At 41.1% G+C, this 21,025-nt stretch overlaps 1 protein-coding gene across 1 annotated transcript in view; it reads left to right on the top strand.

The window, feature by feature from the left end:
* Positions 1–12,234: 12,234 nt before the first annotated feature.
* The window catches only part of LOC136874437 (retinoid-inducible serine carboxypeptidase-like), a 130,312-nt gene continuing 121,521 nt past the window's right edge, over positions 12,235–21,025 (top strand). The window contains exons 1-2 of the mRNA XM_068227802.1: positions 12,235–12,317; positions 15,409–15,652. Of these exons, the coding sequence (XP_068083903.1) occupies positions 12,235–12,317; positions 15,409–15,652 (327 nt within the window). The remainder of the gene's footprint in view (positions 12,318–15,408; positions 15,653–21,025) is intronic.

Raw genomic sequence — 21,025 nt, forward strand, 5'->3', positions numbered from 1 at the left:
AGTGCACTGTTAACACTAGGTCTCGCCGGCAAAGGCATGTTACCCAGCTAGATTTGCGGTCACTGTACTGAGTTACTCCCGTTCCTATGTCACTATCAACATACCACAGCCATTGACAATCCTGTAAAAGATGAAGATTGTTATGTTTGCAGAATTCGGCTCGAAAAGTGCGGTATTTGTTTTAATGAGCGCAATCTAGAGACATTTATTGATTGTCAACTTAAGCAGGCCCTTCAGCGACGTGATTATATCTAACAGAAATGTAAATATCTTTGTTTGAAACGAGTACATGCTATCTTTGCACGTTATACAATACTCCATCTTTCTTGATAAGTTTGAAGTACCATGGTTAGAAACGCTCCGAGAGCTTTTTAAACAACAAGTTACATAAGATAGAACGCTGTATAAATAATGAACGAAATTCGAGCAGCTTCGTAATTCTGCCTCCAAGATGACAAGAATTGGAATACTTCTGGCACTATGCATCGCTGCTGTCTCAGGTAACTTACGTAACTGTAAACACTATCTGGAAGGTTTTGAACTTTCTTATTCCGGCACTACCGTTTAAATTCCAAGCAAACTAGTGTATGAAATCACAGTGAAGGAAATTATAAAATAGGAACTTATGTATAGTGATTCAGGATGTTGAACCCTAAATGCGGCGTCGGAATCTGTAGTAAAACAGTTCTAAGTGTAGGAGTGGCGACATCGAATGTGGTATTATAAATGATTCTGAAGTTTTATCGCTGAAGTAAAACGTTGCTATGGAAATAAGTAGATCTTCGGTCGTGTAATCCAATGATACGCCTAACTTACCGAAATCTAAAAACGTGCTATGTAGGATAGGTAAATTAGTTACTGAACAAGTAAAATCAATAGAATTATACCGGGATTTCAAATTAAAATGCCGCCGGCCGAAGAGACTTCGCAGTGAGCTCCTGGTTAACACAGCAACCACCTGCCGCTACGTCGGCTAAGTGCTGACAGTTTCGGAACAGTCTGTACTCCGAGGCAACTCGCTATGTCAGCTGAGAAGAGCTCACACTCTCGATCTCTAATGCTCTCAACCGCACGAAAACATACTTAGATTATAGATCGTTCATCACAATAACAATGGACTGAGTCATTCCCGTGCAAAATTGTGAATTCTAACTCAGGAGACGTATCAATAATCATCCGTTCAAGTCCTAGGTTTTCCATTTTTTTCAGTATTTTAATATTATGTGGCATGACTTCAGCAGGAGTAACGAATTTGAATTCCATAGGTGGGTGGGTGATCGTCCGCTTCAAGCAGATTTTCCTTCATCTCGTCTATGAAGTGCTCGTTCATAGTGCTGGGCAAAAACATTACTGTTAGACAACGATTGTCGCCGAAATATTTGAGCGCAGACAACTGTTTTATAAAACTGTTGCTAAATAACCTACTCTGACCGATATGGATAGAAATGAGGTAGTGCATCAACCCTGGTCAACCGCGGCAACCTCTCACGACTTTTCCCGTACCGGACACCAGTGATCCACATCATTCTATCCAGTACAAACTGATATAAAAGAAGTAAATTAATTTTCGTATTTCGGGCATACAGCAATGCAACAAAGAACACAATTTTCCAACCACCCTGAGCCAAACAAAAATTGTCTTTTTAAACATTGATAATACATTTCTTCCATGGAAATATAACATCCTGAAATTGATAAACAACGTATAAAAGCATTGCATTGTATATTGTGTTAAAATTTGGATTCGATCAGGTAACGTGTTTTCGGAGACTCAGTAATTTTGTCCCGCAGGAGTTCTTTAACGTACCAGTAAATCGACCGACACTAGTTTGACGTATTTTAGCATCTTCAAATACCACCAAACTGAGCCAGGATCAAACCTGCTAAGTTGGGCTTAGAAGGCCAGCGTTCCACAGGCCGAGCCGTTGTAAAAGTGTCTTTGTCATTACAGAGAAGGATTTGAAGTCGTATGGTTTCGTATCAATTTAAAATAATGATAAGTGTTACGGCATGTAAATACTACTTCTGTATTTCATGACTGAGTAGAGTGTAATCAGAATAACTAATAAGATTAACTAAAATAATACTCGGCTAACTGTACCTTGCAACATTCAAGCCACTGAATCTTGTGTAGCACTGTATTCTCGCTCTCGGTGACGTCAGGCGCATCAGCCAATAGCAGAGCAGATCTCCAGAATGGCCTACCTGATCTGTTAGTTATTCTATTACATTGGAAAAATGCAACACATGCGAACGACGCTTTTCTTATTTACCTGTTATGAAATTGTGCTGGTGAAGAAAGCAACAACAGAGCGTCACTGAAACTGCAAACTGTTACTTTCTTGCAACGGTTTCATTCAACAACGGGTGTGTTCCCGAAACGGTTTCAGTAAAACGGTTGCGTTGTATCTGTCCCAGCTCTAATTATTCGCAGGTTCGGCATTAGGAGAACACGTTGATTCTAACGTGTCCATCATTACGTCAGCCTTTTCCTCATCAGTGTAGTTTAATCTTCTCTGTCTGTGTAACGCCGGTATGCTGTCCTTTGACCACTAAACCTGCGAACCATGAGATAGACGTAACCGTCTGTTGCACTTCATTAAGATAATTTCGACTGGAATATAGCTCTACGATGCTGTTCAAGTTAGGTTCGAAGGTTGCGCCATTGTCTGTTCCAGAGCGCCTTCTAACGTAGGTCTCTGGTGTTCGTCCACACGGCTCGAACTCTGTTCTTAATTATGAGTAGCTGGAGTACCTCAGAGGGGAGGAAGCTCTTCACTGGCTTCCGGGTAGGCGGTCCTACGTTGGAAGTTTCAGCTGTATTCCTGATGGCCGTCGTAATTACTTCCGCTTGGAGGTCTACGTTCTCGGCTGAATGAATGCCGAGATTGCCCGATATGGCTTCGATCAGGGTACTGCGATGAAGTTGCCAGTCGATAAGGCGAGCGTGTAGCGGGATAGTATCTGGGATGTGCTGATGGGGGCCATCTAGAGCGAGTAGGACAGGTTTATGGTCTAACTCAAGTAAGTACTGTATTGAGTTGAAGACAGGGGAGTAAGTTCAAGTTAATCAGGAAGAACATTAGTGTTGTAAAAGTAATAGGCAGATTTGTCGGCAGTGTACTAGGCAGTGCCTGAATAGAACACGACCTCGTTGGGTGGTATAATAATGACGCGTGGCCTTCGAAGGGGCCTGGTGCGGTCTTTCGAGTTCCCACCATATAGGCGACATATGCTTCTCTGAGGATGGGGCCTTACCTATGATGAATTTTAATGATGAAGAGGGCTCACACATGCAGCCCCTGAACCGTAGGAATTAACCAATGAAGGTTAAAATCCCCGACGCGGCCGCGAATCGAACCCCCCGACCTCCTGGACAAAAGGCCAGCACGTTGGCTGGATGATGCTGGATTTAGAATGTTAAACTATAGTAGTTCTTGTAACATTTTCTTTCCATGAAAATACTTGTTGTACTCGTTGTTGTTGTTGTCGTTGTTGTAATTCATAGTAACGTATCAACAGTTGGTACAGTTATTTATTCACATCTATTTACAAATTAACACACACATAACCTTAATTGCAGTATCACAAAACACTTCACTCCGAGAACATCAACAAAGCCGCCATTTTAAACAACTGCCTATCGCTTCAATATTTAGACTGCAACCACGGGGTCATAAGTATATTCTTGCTACACCATAACTCTACTGAACAATAACTCGTCGTTACCATCAAGACCATCTCCTTATATATGTGCCTGCCCAGGCTTCTAGAAAGCTACATTACAAAAAATACCTTCTTGAAAATTCTAGAGTGCCTAATACATAGACTATAATGTACAGAATAGTTTACCATCATTTAGTGTCTTTCTGGAAGTTACAGTGAGATTCAAAATATCGTAGTGGATTACAAATTAAATATAGTCTACAGGTAAGAATAAATTTTATGATATTAATTTACAGGTATTTACATTAACTGAACTCATGTAAATATTTATGTACAGCACATGTTTCATGACAACCTCACACACAATACGATCATCCGATTACGTAAATAATAATAATAATAATAATAATAATAATAATAATAATAATAATAATAATAATAATAATAATAATAATAATTGTTCCGGCGTACCTTTGGAACGCAGAGATGATGAAAGAAGGTGCGGGCTTGAATGGGTCTAACTCCAATATCAAAATTAATTTAAAACTTAAACTGAAAGTTATATTTTCAGAACTTCAAAGTTAACAATTTTTCATAATAATAAAACATCAGGTACAATGACAATCATAAAACAAGTCAAGGAAAATACAAGATTAGTGAACGTGACAGATTTAGGGATTCAAGACCCTCGTTTTAGAATTCCTGAGCTCCCACCTCAAATTTACCATTCAAACTGAAAACAAATTTAGTCAAGGGCAGAAATCCCCTAATTCAAAGAGCGCTTGCTCCAAATTACAATATGTCGCCTTCCAGAGACACTCTTTACAATTACAAAACTTGAAAAAGGGCTAACAGGCTCTCGGTTTCCTCACTGCCTACTCACGGGAACATTACATCAATCTCTTGCCTCCCAAACCACCATTTACTAATCGAACTTATTTTTACAGGGGTATTTAATAACCAACCTATGGGGCCTTCATGAAAACAGAACAGGTTAGATAACCGGCCCTAACACAAAATGAATGGAGTCGCACACTGCGCTCCACGATAATGAACACTTAAACACCTAAAGAGCTCTAGGCCGATGAAACAGGGGCCATCTCCAAACTACTGAGGTGACTCGTATAGAAATTGCTTTAACACCTTACAGAAGAAAAAGTTACAATACGTAGTCACCTCAAACCAAGATGAACGGGTGCTCGGGAGGGTACATCACTCTCTATCCCCGATTTACAGTTAAAGATTTTATGAAATTCTTCCATTAGCCGGAAGAACGTTAGATTTTAGAAACGTAGGTTACATGGTTAAAGATTCGCACCTTCCCCTTGGATATAATCTCCGGAGGTAGCTACAACTAGAAAGATGTAGTTTATGTTGCCTTTACCTTATAGATGTTCTGGTTGCCGACGAAAGAGGCCGCCCGCCTCCTGCTTGAGACACACACTCAGATAGACGACGATCAATTGGCCAATAAACGTGAAACTCCGCAGTTTATAAACCCTCAGGGAAGGTTCGAGATCATTCCAGACTAAGCTAGCCACACCTTCTCAATTTTATTGGTTGAGTTCAGAAGTAACGCTCAAAATCGAACAACAGCCTGCTTTAGGAGGAAAGTTAATTACAGAAATTAGTGATTGGCTAGATTTAAAACGGGAGGAAATAAAAAGGAAATATTACCAACCCAAAACTAAATGAACATCAATCAGTTACAAAAACCTAGAAATACAAAACCTCTTTAAATTATAATTTCTTTCACTTTGCACCAGAGTGCATGATCATAATTTTTAGTGGTGTCATCTGTAGAAAAATGTCCCAACTTCTTGATGAATATCAAAACAAAATCAGGAGAAATTCAGTCAGTTTAGGAAACTGCACAATATCAAAATTGCATAATATTTCGGTGGTGACATCTTCTGCTGTTGTATTAGTTTCCACTATGTTCGATAGAGGAGTTCGTTAAGGCGCTTATTTTGAATGCGCAGAGTTGAGGTGTTCCTTCCGGTATAATAATAATAATAATAATAATAATAATAATAATAATAATAATAATAATAATAATAATAATAAATGGATGTACTTCACAAGTCATAACAATAATTGTACCGGGCGGTACACCTCAATCCCGCACATTTAAAACAAGCGCCTTAAGGAATTCTATCTATCATACAAAACGTGAAACAACTAATGCATGGAGTTGGGACATTGACCAGAAGATGTCACCATTCAATTATTGAGTAATGTGTTATTTTGAATTTTGAAGTTGCCGAAACTGACTGAATTTATTTGTTTTGTTTTGGTTTACGTCAAGAAGTTTGAACTTTCTCCATAGATGGCATTACTAGAAACTGAGGTAATGCACTCTAGTGCAAGGTAGAAGAATTAGTGATTTAAATAATTTTTGTGTTTATATGTTTTCACAACTAAACTAACTTTCATTTATTTCTATATTTCAAGGTTTGCAACACTTCTTTCTCATTCCGCCAGCTTTTGAATCTGGCCAATCACAAATTTTCTGTAGTTAATTTTCAGCCAATAATAGGCTTTTTGTACCTTTTTATTCGGCCAATAAAAATGGGAGGGTGTGTCCGGATTTAGTCCAGAACCTTGTCGAGCCATCCCCTCGGGTATATAAACGGCGGCTTTTTCAAGCTACCTTGTCTTATCGATCGTCGCCAGGCAGTACACCAGCCCAGGTAATGGCCACCAGTTTTCTCTCTCTGTAGCTATCTCCGCCAAGTTATCCGAGGGGAAGGTTCTAAACTTTAAGTATGTAACCATCTCATTTCTTAAATGTAATATCCTTCTTTTCTAACGTAAACTTCATAAAAGTCTTTAACTGTAAATCGGGGATAGAGAGTGCGTTACCCTCTCGAGTTCCCCTTCAATTTATCTTGAGGTGACTACGATTTTGTATCTGTTTCTCTTTTCTGTAAAGCATTAAATTAGCCTTCATTCTACTCATCTCAGTAGCTTGGGATTAGCCTCTGCGTCATCGGGCCGCGAGCCCAATTATTTTCTAGGAGAGCAAGTGTACGCCTCCATACATTTTGTGCTCGGGCCAGTAATTTAACCTGTTCTTCTTTTCCACGAAGGACCAGTAATTTGGCTACTAGATACCCCTGCATTAAATTGTAAATTGTAGGTCGGGCCTAGAGAGGCCACAAATTTGTAAAATTTTCGGTGTAGTGTTGCCTTGAGAAGGTTGTAAGTAATTGGGAGCGCAGTATCCTTGTTTAAAGTTGGAGGTCATGTAAGCTCTTTCCTGAGATTGTTAATTTTACTGTAATATTGAGGGGTTATATCTGTTTATCACACTTGCGTCTATAATGTAACATTTTGAAATACTTGAGGTACGTGTGAATTTGTATATGACGGTGTTGTAATGTTAAGCTAGTAGTAAGCTCAACCCATAGTACTGTAAGCGGTAGTGCTAAGCACTGGAAATACTTAAGTTGTGTGTGAATCCGTAGTATTTCTTGTTATAATTTATTTCGCTGGAGTTGCTTGTTGTACTCTTGTAGTAGTAGTAGTAGTAGTAGTAGTAGTAGTAGTAGTAGTAGTAGTACTAGTAGTAGTATTTGCTGTTGTTGTTGGGTAATTATGTTTTAACTTTATTATCTTTTTTTTTTTTTGCTAGTTGCCTTACGTTGCACCGACACAGATAGGTCTTATGGCGACGATGGGACAGAGAAGTTCTAGGAGTGGGAAGGAAGCGGCCGTGGCCTTAATTAAGGTACAGCTCCAGCATTTGCCTGGTGTAAAAATGGGAAACCACGGAAAACAATTTTTAGGGCTGCCGGCAGTGGGGTTCGAACCTACTATCTCCCGAATACTGGATACTGGTCGCACTTAAGCGACTACAGCTATCGAGCTCGGTAACATACGTGATCATTGCTACCGGGGTATTTCCTAACGGTGATGTATTTGTTAATAATAATAATAATAATAATAATAATAACAATAATAACCATTCATCCCTAAAGCCATTTGTTGGGAGGTTAGTCGGCTCTTCCTTCTAATGTTTGTACACTTTAAATCTCCTCCGAGGATTTGTCCTGGTTTGATTCTTGTTCATCATCATCATCATCATCATCATCTGTTTACCCTCCAGGTTCGGTTTTTCCCTCGGACTCAGCGAGGGATCCCACCTCTACCGCCTCAAGGGCAGTGTCCTGGAGCTTCAGACTCTTGGTCGGGGGATACAACTGGGGAGTATGACCAGTACCTCGCCCAGGCGACCTCACCTGCTATGCTGAACAGGGGCCTTACGGGGGATGGGGAAGATTGGAAGGGATAGACAAGGAAGAGGGAAGGAAGCGGCCGTGGCCTTAAGTTAGGTACCATCCCGGCATTTGCCTGGAGGAGAAGTGGGAAACCACGGAAAATCACTTCCAGGATGGCTGAGGTGGGAATCGAACCCACCTCTACTCAGTTGATCTCCCGAGGCTGAGTGGACCCCGTTCCAGCCCTCGTACCACTTTTCAAATTTCGTGGCAGAGCCGGGAATCGAACCCGGACCTCCGGGGGTGGCAGCTAATCACGCTAACCACTACACCACAGAGACGGACTAATAATAATAATAATAATAATAATAATAATAATAATAATAATAATAATAATAATAATAATAATAATAATAATAATAATAATAATAATTGTTACGCAGTTATCCGTGGTAGTTAGAGGTGAAGGAAGGTGCTGGGATGAATAGGTCTCAATCTACGAAATTAAAGTTAATTCAAAATTTAACAAGGTTATATTTTCTTTTCAAGATCAAGAAATAACAAATATAACAGGTACTTAGTAGCCTAGCAACAAATCGAGAATGTACAATTACAGTAGTTACAGGATTTGGGCTCCGAGAGCCAGACACACAATTCTTGAGCTATAAGCCCAACTTTACCCGTATACAAGAGTCAACCAAGGGGCAGAAGACCCCAATCATGCTCAAGAGCACTTGCTCCCAATTACATAGTAAAAGCCTCCTCGAGGCACACAGAAACAATTTTTTTTTTTTGGAAGAGCAACCCGCTCTCAAAGTTCCAGCCTATCAAAGGCCACACCAAATTCCACCTTCAAGCTGTCCTCTAAGGACATAAACACAGGGGTAAAAATACCCAACCTACTGAGGCCGACTTAGTAAATAAACAGGAAAATTACAAGGCCCCAAAATACAAACTTGAGTGGAGGCGAAACTGGCACTCCGAATATACTTTACTAAAACCTATTCGGCTCTAGGCCGCTTATGCAAGGGCTAATCCCATACTACAGAGGTGACTTATATTTAAAAAAAATTATATTACATTAGGAAGGGAAGAAACGGTTGTGAAAATAAGTTCACCTCAAAGCAATAGGAGTGGGAGCTCGAGAGGGTTAAGCACTCTCTATCCCAATATGTAGTTTAAAGAGATAGAATCTATACCAAGTGTCTTTTATATTTTAGAGGAAAGTTACATGGTAAAAGGTATCGAACCTGCCCCGAGAGTTAAACTGCTGAGCTAGCAAGAAAATAAGTTATTAAAAGGCCATTACCTTATTGAAGAACTGCTGCCCGACGAAAGAGGCGCTTCCCGCCCCCTGCTACATAATTTACACTATGATAGATGTTACTGAAGTAGCCCGGAGACCCAAAAATCAGCAGTTTATATACCCTCGTGGAACATTCGAGACCTTTCAAGAATAAGAACACCCGCCCACAAGCTTTTTATTCGACGGCCAAAAGATTACATGTCAAAACTGAAGAAGAAAACCAGGATTGGTGGAAAATTAATTACAGAAATTTATAATTGGCCAATTTCAAAACTGGCGGAAAGAAAGGGTTAACGTTGCCAACTTAAACAATGGCGGAAAGAAATTTAATAAAGAACAAACTTATAAATACTAAATTTCTTCAAAAAAGGTTCCTACACTTCGCACTAGAGTGCACAATTGTAGTTCATAAGAGGTGCCATCTAGAAGAGAATGTTCGCACTTCTTGCTACAGAGAAAACAAAAATGCATCGAAAACGACACAGTTCAGAACGCTTCAAAATTTACTAGTAGTGACATCTTCTGATAAACTTGAGAATTAACCCAGTAGTTAAAGTTCAGGCTTCCTCCAGCAGAGGAGTTTCAACTGGCGCAAAGTTTGAATTAGCGGCGTGGAGGTGTACCACCCGGTACAATAATAATAATAATAATAATAATAATAATAATAATAATAATAATAATAATAATAATAATAATAATAATAATAATATCATTTGCTTTACGTCCCACTAACTACTTTTATGGTTTTCGGAGACGCCGAGGTGCCGAAAATTAGTCCCGCAGGATTTCTTTTACGTGCCAGTAAATCTACCGACATGAGGCTGACGTATTTGGGCACCTTCAAATACCACCGGACTGAGCCAGGATCGAACCTGCCAAGTTGAGGTCAGAAATCCAGCGTCTCAACCGCCTGAGCCCCTCAGCCCGGCACAATAAAGGGAATTTCCATCAACTCCGCTTTCCAGGAAGTAGAGCGGAGACGACGGAGAACATGAGTGTCCAAGCAGATAGCACCGTTTGCACGAGGCAAACTCGCAGACCAATCAATATTCAAGATTCAACTGGACAGACCGCCGCATACCGGAAAATTACCAGTCCCCACATTACACTCCAAAAATTTGAAAACATGCTGCTTCCTGTCGCCAGAGAGTCGATGGAAAGGGAGCGTGTAGCTTCCCTGGATGTTCCTAAAGTAGTATTTTCAAAATGTTTGCGCCCTTACGAAAATAGATATGAAGGGCGAAAGTTTAGCACTTGGCACATATACAGGGTCGTCGAAAATAACGTGAACCGGGAATGCGGTTGTTCGAGGGTTAGTCATACTGATAAGTAATTTTTAAAAATAATAAGGCCGTACCCAGGGATTGGGGGTGTCAGTGGGGTTCAAGCCCCGAACCAGGATATGACTTGACAAATTTAAACAGCATCTACGGGTTTTCGAAAATTCAACCTATTAAATTGAAATTATTATGAAATAAAGACTTTGGGAAATAAAACAATTGAATTTAACCTATAAAGGGACTAAATTCCGGCACCTCGGAGTCTCCAAAAACCGTAAAAGTAGTTAGTAGGACGTAAAGCAAATAACCTTTAAACCTATAAACCTATAAATACCTATAAGGTCTTGAAAGGTTTCTCTATGAATATAGTTAAAACATTTACTGAAAAATAAATGAACATAATAATTTTGGTGATATTGCTTGTTTTTAATATCTGTAATAAATTTTGCACTACCATTTAATTATCTACACTCCAGAATAAGGCATTATTGTCTAAAATGTTTTGCTTGGGCCTTGTATTAACGTCGTATAAATACAGAAAACAAATTATTGTCTAAATATTGTAAGTGTTGAAATATCTTCTGGAAATATTTTTGAATTGTTATATGCCAAGAAACTTACGGTTGTCTTCGCGTTTTTTTACTTTTTTTTAAATTTTTCATTTCTTTAATGTTTTCATTCCCTACCCTGAAGGTGTGGGACGGGCCATCTAAAGGGTAACGCCCTCTCTCTGGGCAGGAGATTAGACGAGGTTGGGAAGAATTGAGAGAAGAGGGAAATGGGTAAAATGCGGTATGAATAAGTTAAGGAGATGAGAATAAAGGATGTGTAGGTTTACTTAGTGCTTTATGGACAGGTTTACAAATACATGTATAGCATAGATGCAAAGAAGGGAAGGTTTAACCAAGGTTGCAAGGGATAAGATGAAGTGCAAAGATGTGATAGAAGGAGAAGTTAACAAGAGAAGTGAGTAGGAGTCTGAGGAGGTGAGAGGTTGGCGATGGTGGCAAAAAGTAACGGGGTGAGTGTGGATAACGTCGGATATGTGGACTAGGTGATTGAGGAGGAGGGGCAGGTCAGGGACGGCGACGAGGTGTGGTATTTCGGGGCGAGGTTTGGGGAGGCGAACGAGATGGTTCAACTCGATGGTGCCGGTCATAGAGGTTCATCCCGTTGTCAATGAGACGTAGAGCGTCTTCGGAAGTTGGAAGATGGAGTCTGACTAAGAAGGTCGGGCCGTCGACTTTATGGATGCGAAACGCTCTTCGCACGGGCAGTCCTGCCTGGCGGAGTTCCTGGGCGATGACGTTAGCTGGTATACTTGGTTCCACGCCGCGAACGACGCAGCTATGCAGGATATTACGGTCAGAAGGCGGTGGCGTCGATGGTGGACGAAACATGCTTCCAGGAGTATCAGGAGTAGTAGTTCCCTCGGCAGGTAGCTTGATGAGATGTGCTCTGGGGATGTGGTAGATCAGGGGTCGGAGGGATGGGGAGAGAAGACATCATAAAGGGGGAAAGACGGGACATCGTTGTGGCGGTAATAGGAGTGTTGGGGGAGGTCTGCGCAGAGGTGGTAGTGGTGGTGGTGGTGGTGGTGGTAGTAGTAATGGCAGTAACAGGGGTGGTGTAACTAGAGGCCGAAGGTGGGGGGTGGTGACGGGGATGGAAGTGGAGGAGTGGCGATGGGCGAAGCGGGTGTAGCAGGTGCGTTGTCCATGAGCTGCGCTAGGACGTTGGGAGGAGTACATTATACACGATGAGGGCGATGTTGGATGAGCGCACCATTATCCTTGATGTTGAAGTAGGCATCTACAGAGGCAATATACAAAAGTACATCGGGTGATGGTGAGGTTCCGTCGTAGAGTCGTGCGGCACTATGAACGCCGAGCTTGCGATGCCCTCGTCGGAGATTGCAAAGTCAACATCACGGACTATACAGGTATAATACATGGTGGGGAGGCCGACTTCCTACTTGGTGCCAGCCGATATGTTTGTTTACGGTCGGCGGAGTGCGGAGTAAAGATGTGTCGTCACCCGGCCGAAAAAATAAGAGAAATTGTGGAGACGTAGAGATGTGCCCACGCGAGAGATCTGTCGTGAGACCTCCTCTATGTTCATGTTTTTGTACATTTGTTATCAGTTCATGTGAATCACAGTTCAGATATAGGAGCTAAGGGATTCGTCTACTTTCCTAGCCTTTTCCCAGTTATTTGGGATCGGCACTAATGTGAATTAAGCCCTGTTTTACGGATGCCAGATGCCGTCCCAGAAGCCATCCCTACGTGCAGTTAATGTAGCATGTTTCCCTGGTGGTTAGTAGGCTGATATGTTGCGTGTAGGGGAAGAGGTATTAAGTTTATCACAAGCATTCGGTCTCCGAGCTAGGAGAATAAACCAAACGTGGTAGACATCCCCGATCCAGCCTTTAAATGAACCCGGGGACCTACGCCAGTACGCTGACAATTCATCCTGGGATCCAGAATTTCAGATATTATTTAAGAACCACAAATAAACACACGTAAGGTAATTTTCGATATAATTTATAGCGAAGAATTCAAATAAACTTGTGTTTTAAACAAAACGTTCAGTTTTAGTCTTAAAGTTTCCAGTGTCCTACAAGATTTTATCCAGAATGGTTGTCGTCCATTCATGCTTACACATAAAAATGAATTATTATTTTTATTTTACTATTTGCTTTACCTCGCACCGACACAGATTATATGGTGACGATGGGATTGGAAAGGCCCGAGAATGAGAAGGAATCGGCCGTGGCCTTAATTAAGGTGCAACTCCAGCATTTCCCTGGTGTGAAAATGCGAAACCACGGAAAACCGACTTCAGGGCTACCCATTTAAATTTAAATAAAGAGATAAACGCCAGGCAGGACATATGAAATAGGAGTAGCTGGGCACTGGTTTGTCCAAAGGATGACAGTGTATGAAGAGAAACCAAGTAAAATTGTGTGCAGGTCGTAGATGGTATCCTACAAGGTCTGCTTAGACTCTGATTCCTCTGTTTTCATGCCAACTTTGCTCTATGAGAGCATAAACTGTGTGAGTTCTGGGTATACAATTCATACGCTAAAATGATTCTATTGTGTGCGAACAGTGGCTCTACCTTATGATCTTCAGATTTTAGTTTCTTTTCTCTGCTGTGCAACACACCTTACCGGTATAACTACACCAAACTAGATGATACGCAGCTGAATCATGCAATGAGGTATAGTGTAATAGAATACCAATCCATGGAGGTTGTCACCAGGAGGCTACGCCTTAGATATCCATCTCTTAGACCGCCAGGAACATAGCAGACAACTTCAATCTGGTTCAAGCCTGGAAGCAAGTACGGCTCTCCAGCGCCTCACCAGTGTGTCATAACCTACTACGCCTCAGGATAAACCAGAGGGTTTCCATCAACCTCGGAAGGTCTGGGTAACCGTCTACAGGATTATATCTCGCCATGAAAGATGCGCTAACCTACTGCGTAACTTCTGTTTGCGAAATGTTCTCGTGGAGCTCCAAAGCTAAAAGTTCAGAACATTGTGGAACAGTATCCTCCCTTTCCTATCCCATCGTCGCCATAAGACCTATTTGTGTCGGTGCGACGTAAAGCATATAGTGAAAAAAAGCTGCGCATTTCACAAAGCTCTATCCCTATCCTCTACAACAGTTGTCACTTCATAATAAATTACGAGCGGATGCCACCATTTATGCTGTTTTTGTACTCATATATCACTGCAAATACATTACATGGCTCTCAAGATTATAGAAGTATTTCACCACATATTCTATTTTCATAATTATTTCGTGTATCACTGCATATACACTGTGTACCTTTCGTATCCTTAGTATAATCTGTATTAAGGCCACGGCCGCTTCCTTCGCACTCCTAGCCCTTCCCTGTCCCATCGTCGCCATAAGACCTATCTGTGTCGGTGCGACGTAAAGCAAATAACAAAAACAATAATAATAATAATGTTTCAACCACTTTGTCATAGGCGTCATATTTCAAGAAAGTACAACGCTTGTCGATGAATTTAATTCATTTAGAGTGTGTCCCTGTGTTCTTATAGAGGAATAAACATTATTTGATAAACATTTAATAATTTAATTATGCATTAGAAACTCGTGAGAAACCGTGACACAATGACGACATCTATTGACATATTGTGAACCCATAGGTAGCTCAAAATGGACATGGAACTGTTTTCTGTCATCTGCATGCTAATAGCCTAATTAGGAGTACTTATTCATATAGTTTAAAGCTTTATGTGGCCTAGCGTAGAAAACGTTTCTTCCTTACAGCGGATTTTTGTGTTTTCCAACTAAAGAGATTAGATACTTTATGAATGTTGTTAGTTGCAGCAGAGATTCAGAAATATGGGAAGAAAGGGGAGATAACTGGGAGGCGTATATACACGTTCAAATGAAAACATATTTCTCAGACCGTGATTGCGCGTGTTAAAACTAACCGTGTAACCGCCTGAGTCATACGGGTACATGTTTATTATTAGAATTGGCTTTACGTCGCACCGACACAGATAGGTCTTGTGGCGACACTGGGATAGGAAAGGGCTGGGGGTGGAAAGTAAGCGTCCGTGGCCGTAATAAAGATACATCCCCAGCATTTGCCAGGTGTGAAATTGGGAAACCACGAAAAATCATATTCCGGTCAGTGGGGTTCGAACCCACTGTCTCCCGAATGCAAGCTCACAGCTGCGCGCCTCAAACCGCACGGCAAACTCGCTCGGTACGGGTACATGTAATTGATAAAAGGATATTTTATTACCCGCATACACGTTTATTCGATAGTGAGGAGCGCTGATTTTAAGAGGTACGGAGACAGATGCCGATATACCGAATACGAGAGAGTAAAAGTGAACTCATTTCATTTGCATTTTTGTATCTTTTTCTTTGGTTCATGAATATAGATTTTTTCTTTCTCTCCTCGTGACAGGAAAGGAAGGGTTTGGACCTGGCGATCAAGACTGGGGTTACTATGAGGTTCGTCCAGGAGCTCACATGTTCTACTGGCTATACTACACCAAGGCGTCCTCCGACCGCCCTCTTGTCATCTGGCTGCAGGGAGGACCTGGGTCTTCTTCAGCTGGCTACGGTAACTTCCAGGAGATAGGTCTGCTCGATATTGACCTCAAGGAAAGGAACACATCCTGGGTTCGTATTGAATCTACAGAATGTTTATAAGTTACAAATTATTATAGTGTAGCCTACTTCTCGTTGGAGACTACTTCTCAAAATTGTGATATTGACACCTATGAGGAACGAGGGAAAGTCTGGAGTTTGCGGTATAACCTTAAGTGCGGTTCAGATTACATGTATTATGCCGTGCTGATCAAATTCATGTCCAAGGCCTGGATCGCACCCCCGTCTTCACATTAGTCGAGTCGTGTCGATCCGAACTGGAACGCCCCAACCAAAGCGACACAGGTCGTTTCCGCGCAAACCCACCATGTCATTTCCAACAATTGAATGAAAATAGCACTCAGTTTGGAAGAAAAGGAGGAGATAGAAATCGAATTTGAATAGATAAAGTGTTTTAAAAAATGAAAGGGGAAGGAGAATATCGCACTCTATGGAAAATGGTAGACGAAATATGAAATTCTATCCGTATTTTCGTATGCCCTATACTGATTTTGTGCGCCTTTTTGGATACATTGAAGAAGATACAGTATCAATAGGATGAACACTTCGTTCCGGGAAACCTGCTCATACGAGTTTTTCTATTTTTTTCCTTTTTAATTTTTTACTATTTTTTTATTATTGATATATTATTTTTCTCATTCCTTCTTTGTTTTCCTTTTATTTTATATTTAAGGACGACACACACTCAATCCCCAAACCATTAGAAATAACCAATTAAGGTTAAAATCACCGACCCGGCCGAGAATCGAACCCGGGGCCCCTTGAACCAAAGACCAGCACGCTAACCATTTAGCCATGGAATCGAACAACGGATCGGCACATGTAATATGAACAGGCCTTTACTGAACATCTGACTGGTCTGCTGCTTCCCCCGGTGTATATGAGATAAACTGGGACTACGGACAGCTTATTTATGTAGTGTAAGCCAGCAATCTGAGAACCCTTCTCGTAAAACAGCAGTCAAGACGCTGGCTCCGTAATGTAAGGTGCTTGGGCTCAAGTAATCATCGACACTTTTCCCTTTAATAATGTTATTTGTTTTACGTCCGGCTTTCAGAGACGCTGAGGTGCCGGAATTTTGCCCCACAGGAGTTCTTTTACATGCCGGTAAATCTACCTTGTTCTCCTTTGTTTCACTGACTTGAAAGTAAGTTTTCTGTTTAATTTGCACTTTTCCTTACATTTCAAGACTGTCTACTAGGAAGAATCCTATGTATGTGCTGCTTCTTTTTAGTTTTCCTGTCCACCTTGGACGTTGGCGATCAACTTGGCTATTCTGGCTTCATCCATTGCAATTCGAAACAGTTCTGTAGATGTTTTGTTGAACCAGGTTTTAATGTTGTCGAGCCAGGAGATTCTCCTTCACCCAGAAGATCTTCTTCCTTCTATTTTTCCTTGCAGGATAAGTTGAAGCAGCTCACACCTTTCCTGATTCCTCATGGTGTATAAAAAATATTGTAGTTTACGACGCTTGATGGTGCTGATCAGCTCTGGTCTCTTGTTAGCTCGGCATAGAACTTCAACGTTTATAACTTTCTGAGTCCATGATATTCTCAAAATTTTTCTGTATAGCCAGATAATATGTGCTACTCGCATATGATCCTATTTCTTCACTTAAATGGAATCACTGTGCTGTCATTAATCATCTAAGTGCTCAATTCCGGACACTTTGCCATCACTTTTGTCAGGTTCGCTTACATCGTCACTACTGCCTTCACACCAATCCGTGGACGGCAGCTAATAACGCTAACCACAGGTAGACAGTATGCTTTACGCAGCACTTTAAATACAGTATACGATATTTAGAGGTTCACTTTTGTAGCTGAGTGGGTTAACCTACGAACAACGACAGGACTGGGAAACAGATCATTCACATGTTCGATATTCGAGTCCTGAACTGACAACGACTATAGCCTACATGGTAGGCATTCATCCTTAGAAATTGGTACTTCCAAATTCTAGATCATTCACTCAAATCCATGGTTTATGTACATTGCTCTTAAAAAGTTCTGCATACCTTGGTGTTCACTCATTTTTTTCTAATCTGCGACTTTACAGAGAATTGTTGGTAGCATTTTATAGTAACAAATCTTAAGGTTAGGGAACGCGCTTTGTCTAGACGCCCGGTGGTTGTATTACACAGTCTACGTGTAGTGTTATATTAATCTCAGTTTACTCGTACAGACTTAGTAGTTAATAAATTATAAGAGCATACGCTGATAAGAAAAATCAGATTAACAAATCGTAATGCTTGTTAACAACATCGTATTACATTTTATGGCATGAAGATGGAATTCGTGAAAGCCAGTAATGAAGCAGCAGATTCTTCAAGTGTTGTAGATCATGTTGCAAGCTCCCAAAATAATTTAAGTTCTAATGGAAAACGACGATTACCCTGTCACCACTGCGGCCAACACTACATAAAACTCAATACGCACATAAGTCGATCTCATCCTGATATCCATCGCAAAATAATAGTACAGCGACTGCCTACCATGAACCACTCTGCCGCTTCACAAGGTGATGATACATACAATAACGAAGAATTTCGCTCTCAAGATGAGAGTAGAAAACCGGTGGGACCAATAGACGAATATAAAAAGAGCTTGAACCTGTGGAATTGTAAGTTTCCTTATGAAATGAGCACAGATCAGTTCGACAAGTCTGTCGACGAATTCGCTGTTTTTAGACGAAGCCATAGATCTCATACCAGATCCTAAACACCCGGCAAAAATACTTTGAGGCAAGAAAAACGAAGAGAGATGCGAAGCTACAGAGAACATACAAGCACCGAGCTCGACAGCTTCAGTCTCTTAATTGTGGCCAGTATCCACTATTCGGGAGATAGTGGGTCCGAACCCCACTGTCGGAAGTCCTGAAGATGGTTTTCCGTGGTTTCCCATTTTCACACCTTAATTGAGGCCACGGCCGCTTCCTTCCCAGTCCTAGCCCTTTCCTGTCTCATCGTCGCCATAAGACCTATCTGTGTCGGTGCGACGTAAAACCAATAGCAAAAAATAGAACTTACAAGCAACACTCAAATCCGCTGAGGGCAACAAATAGAGATAAATAAAAGAGACGTAATAAGTACCGATACCAAGAAATGCAGTATCTCTATTACAACCAGCGAAGAAAAGCCATCAGAAACGCTCTTAACGACCAAACGACTCTCTGTACGGTTGATAACCAGGATATTGAGAATCATTTTTCCATCTATTTTTGCCATACCTAACAACTGTGAACGCGAACATTACTACGACCTTCTGACTGAAAGGGACCGTGCTGTACAAGACGAAAGCTTCGATGTAACGGTGCACAAGGACGAGGTAATCCTGGCTATGAAACGAATGGCTGTGGACACGTCAGCCGGACCCGACAGAGTTCTAGTCAGAGCTATCAAAGATGATATAGCATCAACTATCATAGCTAAAATTGCTACGATAATGTTACAGACAGGGCATGTTCCATTACTCTTCACAAAGGCGCACACCGTTTTGTTACCTAAAAATGGAGATCCAACAGAACTGTCAGACAATAGGCCAATCACTATAAGTTCAGTCCTTCGTCGTGTTACCAAGGAGGTCTTTGACGCAAGATTAAGGAGTTACCCAATTTAGCGAACATCAAAGAAGATTCATCAAATCACCTGGCACCATCATAAACACCACTTTATTCAGATCTGTGTTAAACTCAGCAAAACACAACAAACACGATGTTACTCTGGTCTTCCTAGACATTAGCGAGGCTTTCGACAACGTGGGCCATTTACACTTGAGGAAAACGTTAGCTACGTCAACTGCGCCAAGCAAAATTGAGCAATATAATTTGCGACCTTCAGGAGAATAATACAACTCAGATCCAAGCCAATTTCAAGTAAACGAATCCCATTAAATTACGCCGTGATGTAATGCAAGGATCCCCATTGTCACCAGTTTTATACAATCTCACAACAGATCACATTTTTCGAGAAATCAGTGAAAAAGAACTATGTGACATGATTGGTTATTCTCTTGCCAACGGACTGCAACATTTAACAATATTAGGCTTCGCAGATGATGTGGTTATTGTAGGAAAAAACCGAGATTATGCAGTAGAACTGACGAAAGTAGCTTTACAAAGGTTTCGTGAACTTGGTCTAACAATAAACTCCGAAAAATCTAATGTTATTAATATCAGTAGAGGAGAAATAAACGAAGGGCTCATTACAGTCGAAGAAGGTATGGAGATTAAATGTATTTCGAGGAACGAAAGTGTCAAATATTTATGGGTAAATTATCCAGAAATCAATGACACTCCTTCAGCAGAAACACACCTCGTTATCATCCTGTCCCTGGCTTCATCCGGATCAGAAATGTTCAATTCTAAGTTGTTCATTTTTTTCCTTCGTTGACTTACCAGTTCCTCTGCGTTCCTGCAGGTAAAATACCACGGCGATTTTTGTAAGATGCTGATAAACTTGTTAAGAGTACACTGAAGGAGATCTTATCCCTTCCTACTGACATTCGTGATTCTATGACTTACTCAGATAAACGGTACAAAGGGTTAGGTGTTTTTAGGGCAAGCTGGGAAGCCTTGCTTCAGAATATAAAAAGCTGCAACATTCTTAAAAGGGAGGGGGGGATATATTGAAGCCACTAGAAATCAAGATGAAATTAACAGATGCTTAACTGATTTAAACGTAAATGGTAAAACTGAGGATATGAAGAACAGGCAAGGTGAGTATGACACCAAGAAACTCAGAAATAAATTACGAGAATATGAAATTGAGAAATGGTGCTAGTTGAGAAGTAAAGGTCAGGGAGTGTGTCTGTACAAAGAGTTCCGTCCTGCAAACCGCTGGGTTAGAAACTACGATGGCCTTTCTAGCACGGAGTGGAGAGAAGCGCTGAAAATGGCATGTAACGTTGCACCTGTAAGAGCTGTACCGGGAAGGTCTCTTGATGGTAACCGCTGCAGAAGGTGTAGTGAGACTGAAACATTACCTCACGTCTTGGGTTCCTGTGCCTTCGGTGAAGCTCTTCGAAACACTAGACATCACAACATCAGGTCATCCATAGCACAGACGCTCCGTGAGAAAGGATTTCAAGTGCATGAGGATGCCCATGGCATTGGAGTAAATGGCAGGACGAGAAGGATAGATATGATCGCAATTAAAGGGAAGAAAGGACATATACTAGACTCCACAGTAAGATTTGAAACACACTCCGACCAAGCAGACGAAGTGGACCAAGAAAATAAGTCTATCTACCTGCCTACAGTGCCGTATTATAAGAATAAATATGAACTGGACGACATAGAAGTGAGGAGGCTCATGATCGGTGCGAGAGGGACACATCAGTACCAAGAATTTCATCAACTGGGGGTTGAAAACGCTCAGTGGTTCTC

Source organism: Anabrus simplex, chromosome 5, assembly GCF_040414725.1.
Source record: "Anabrus simplex isolate iqAnaSimp1 chromosome 5, ASM4041472v1, whole genome shotgun sequence".
Classification (NCBI taxonomy): Eukaryota; Metazoa; Arthropoda; class Insecta; order Orthoptera; family Tettigoniidae; genus Anabrus; species Anabrus simplex.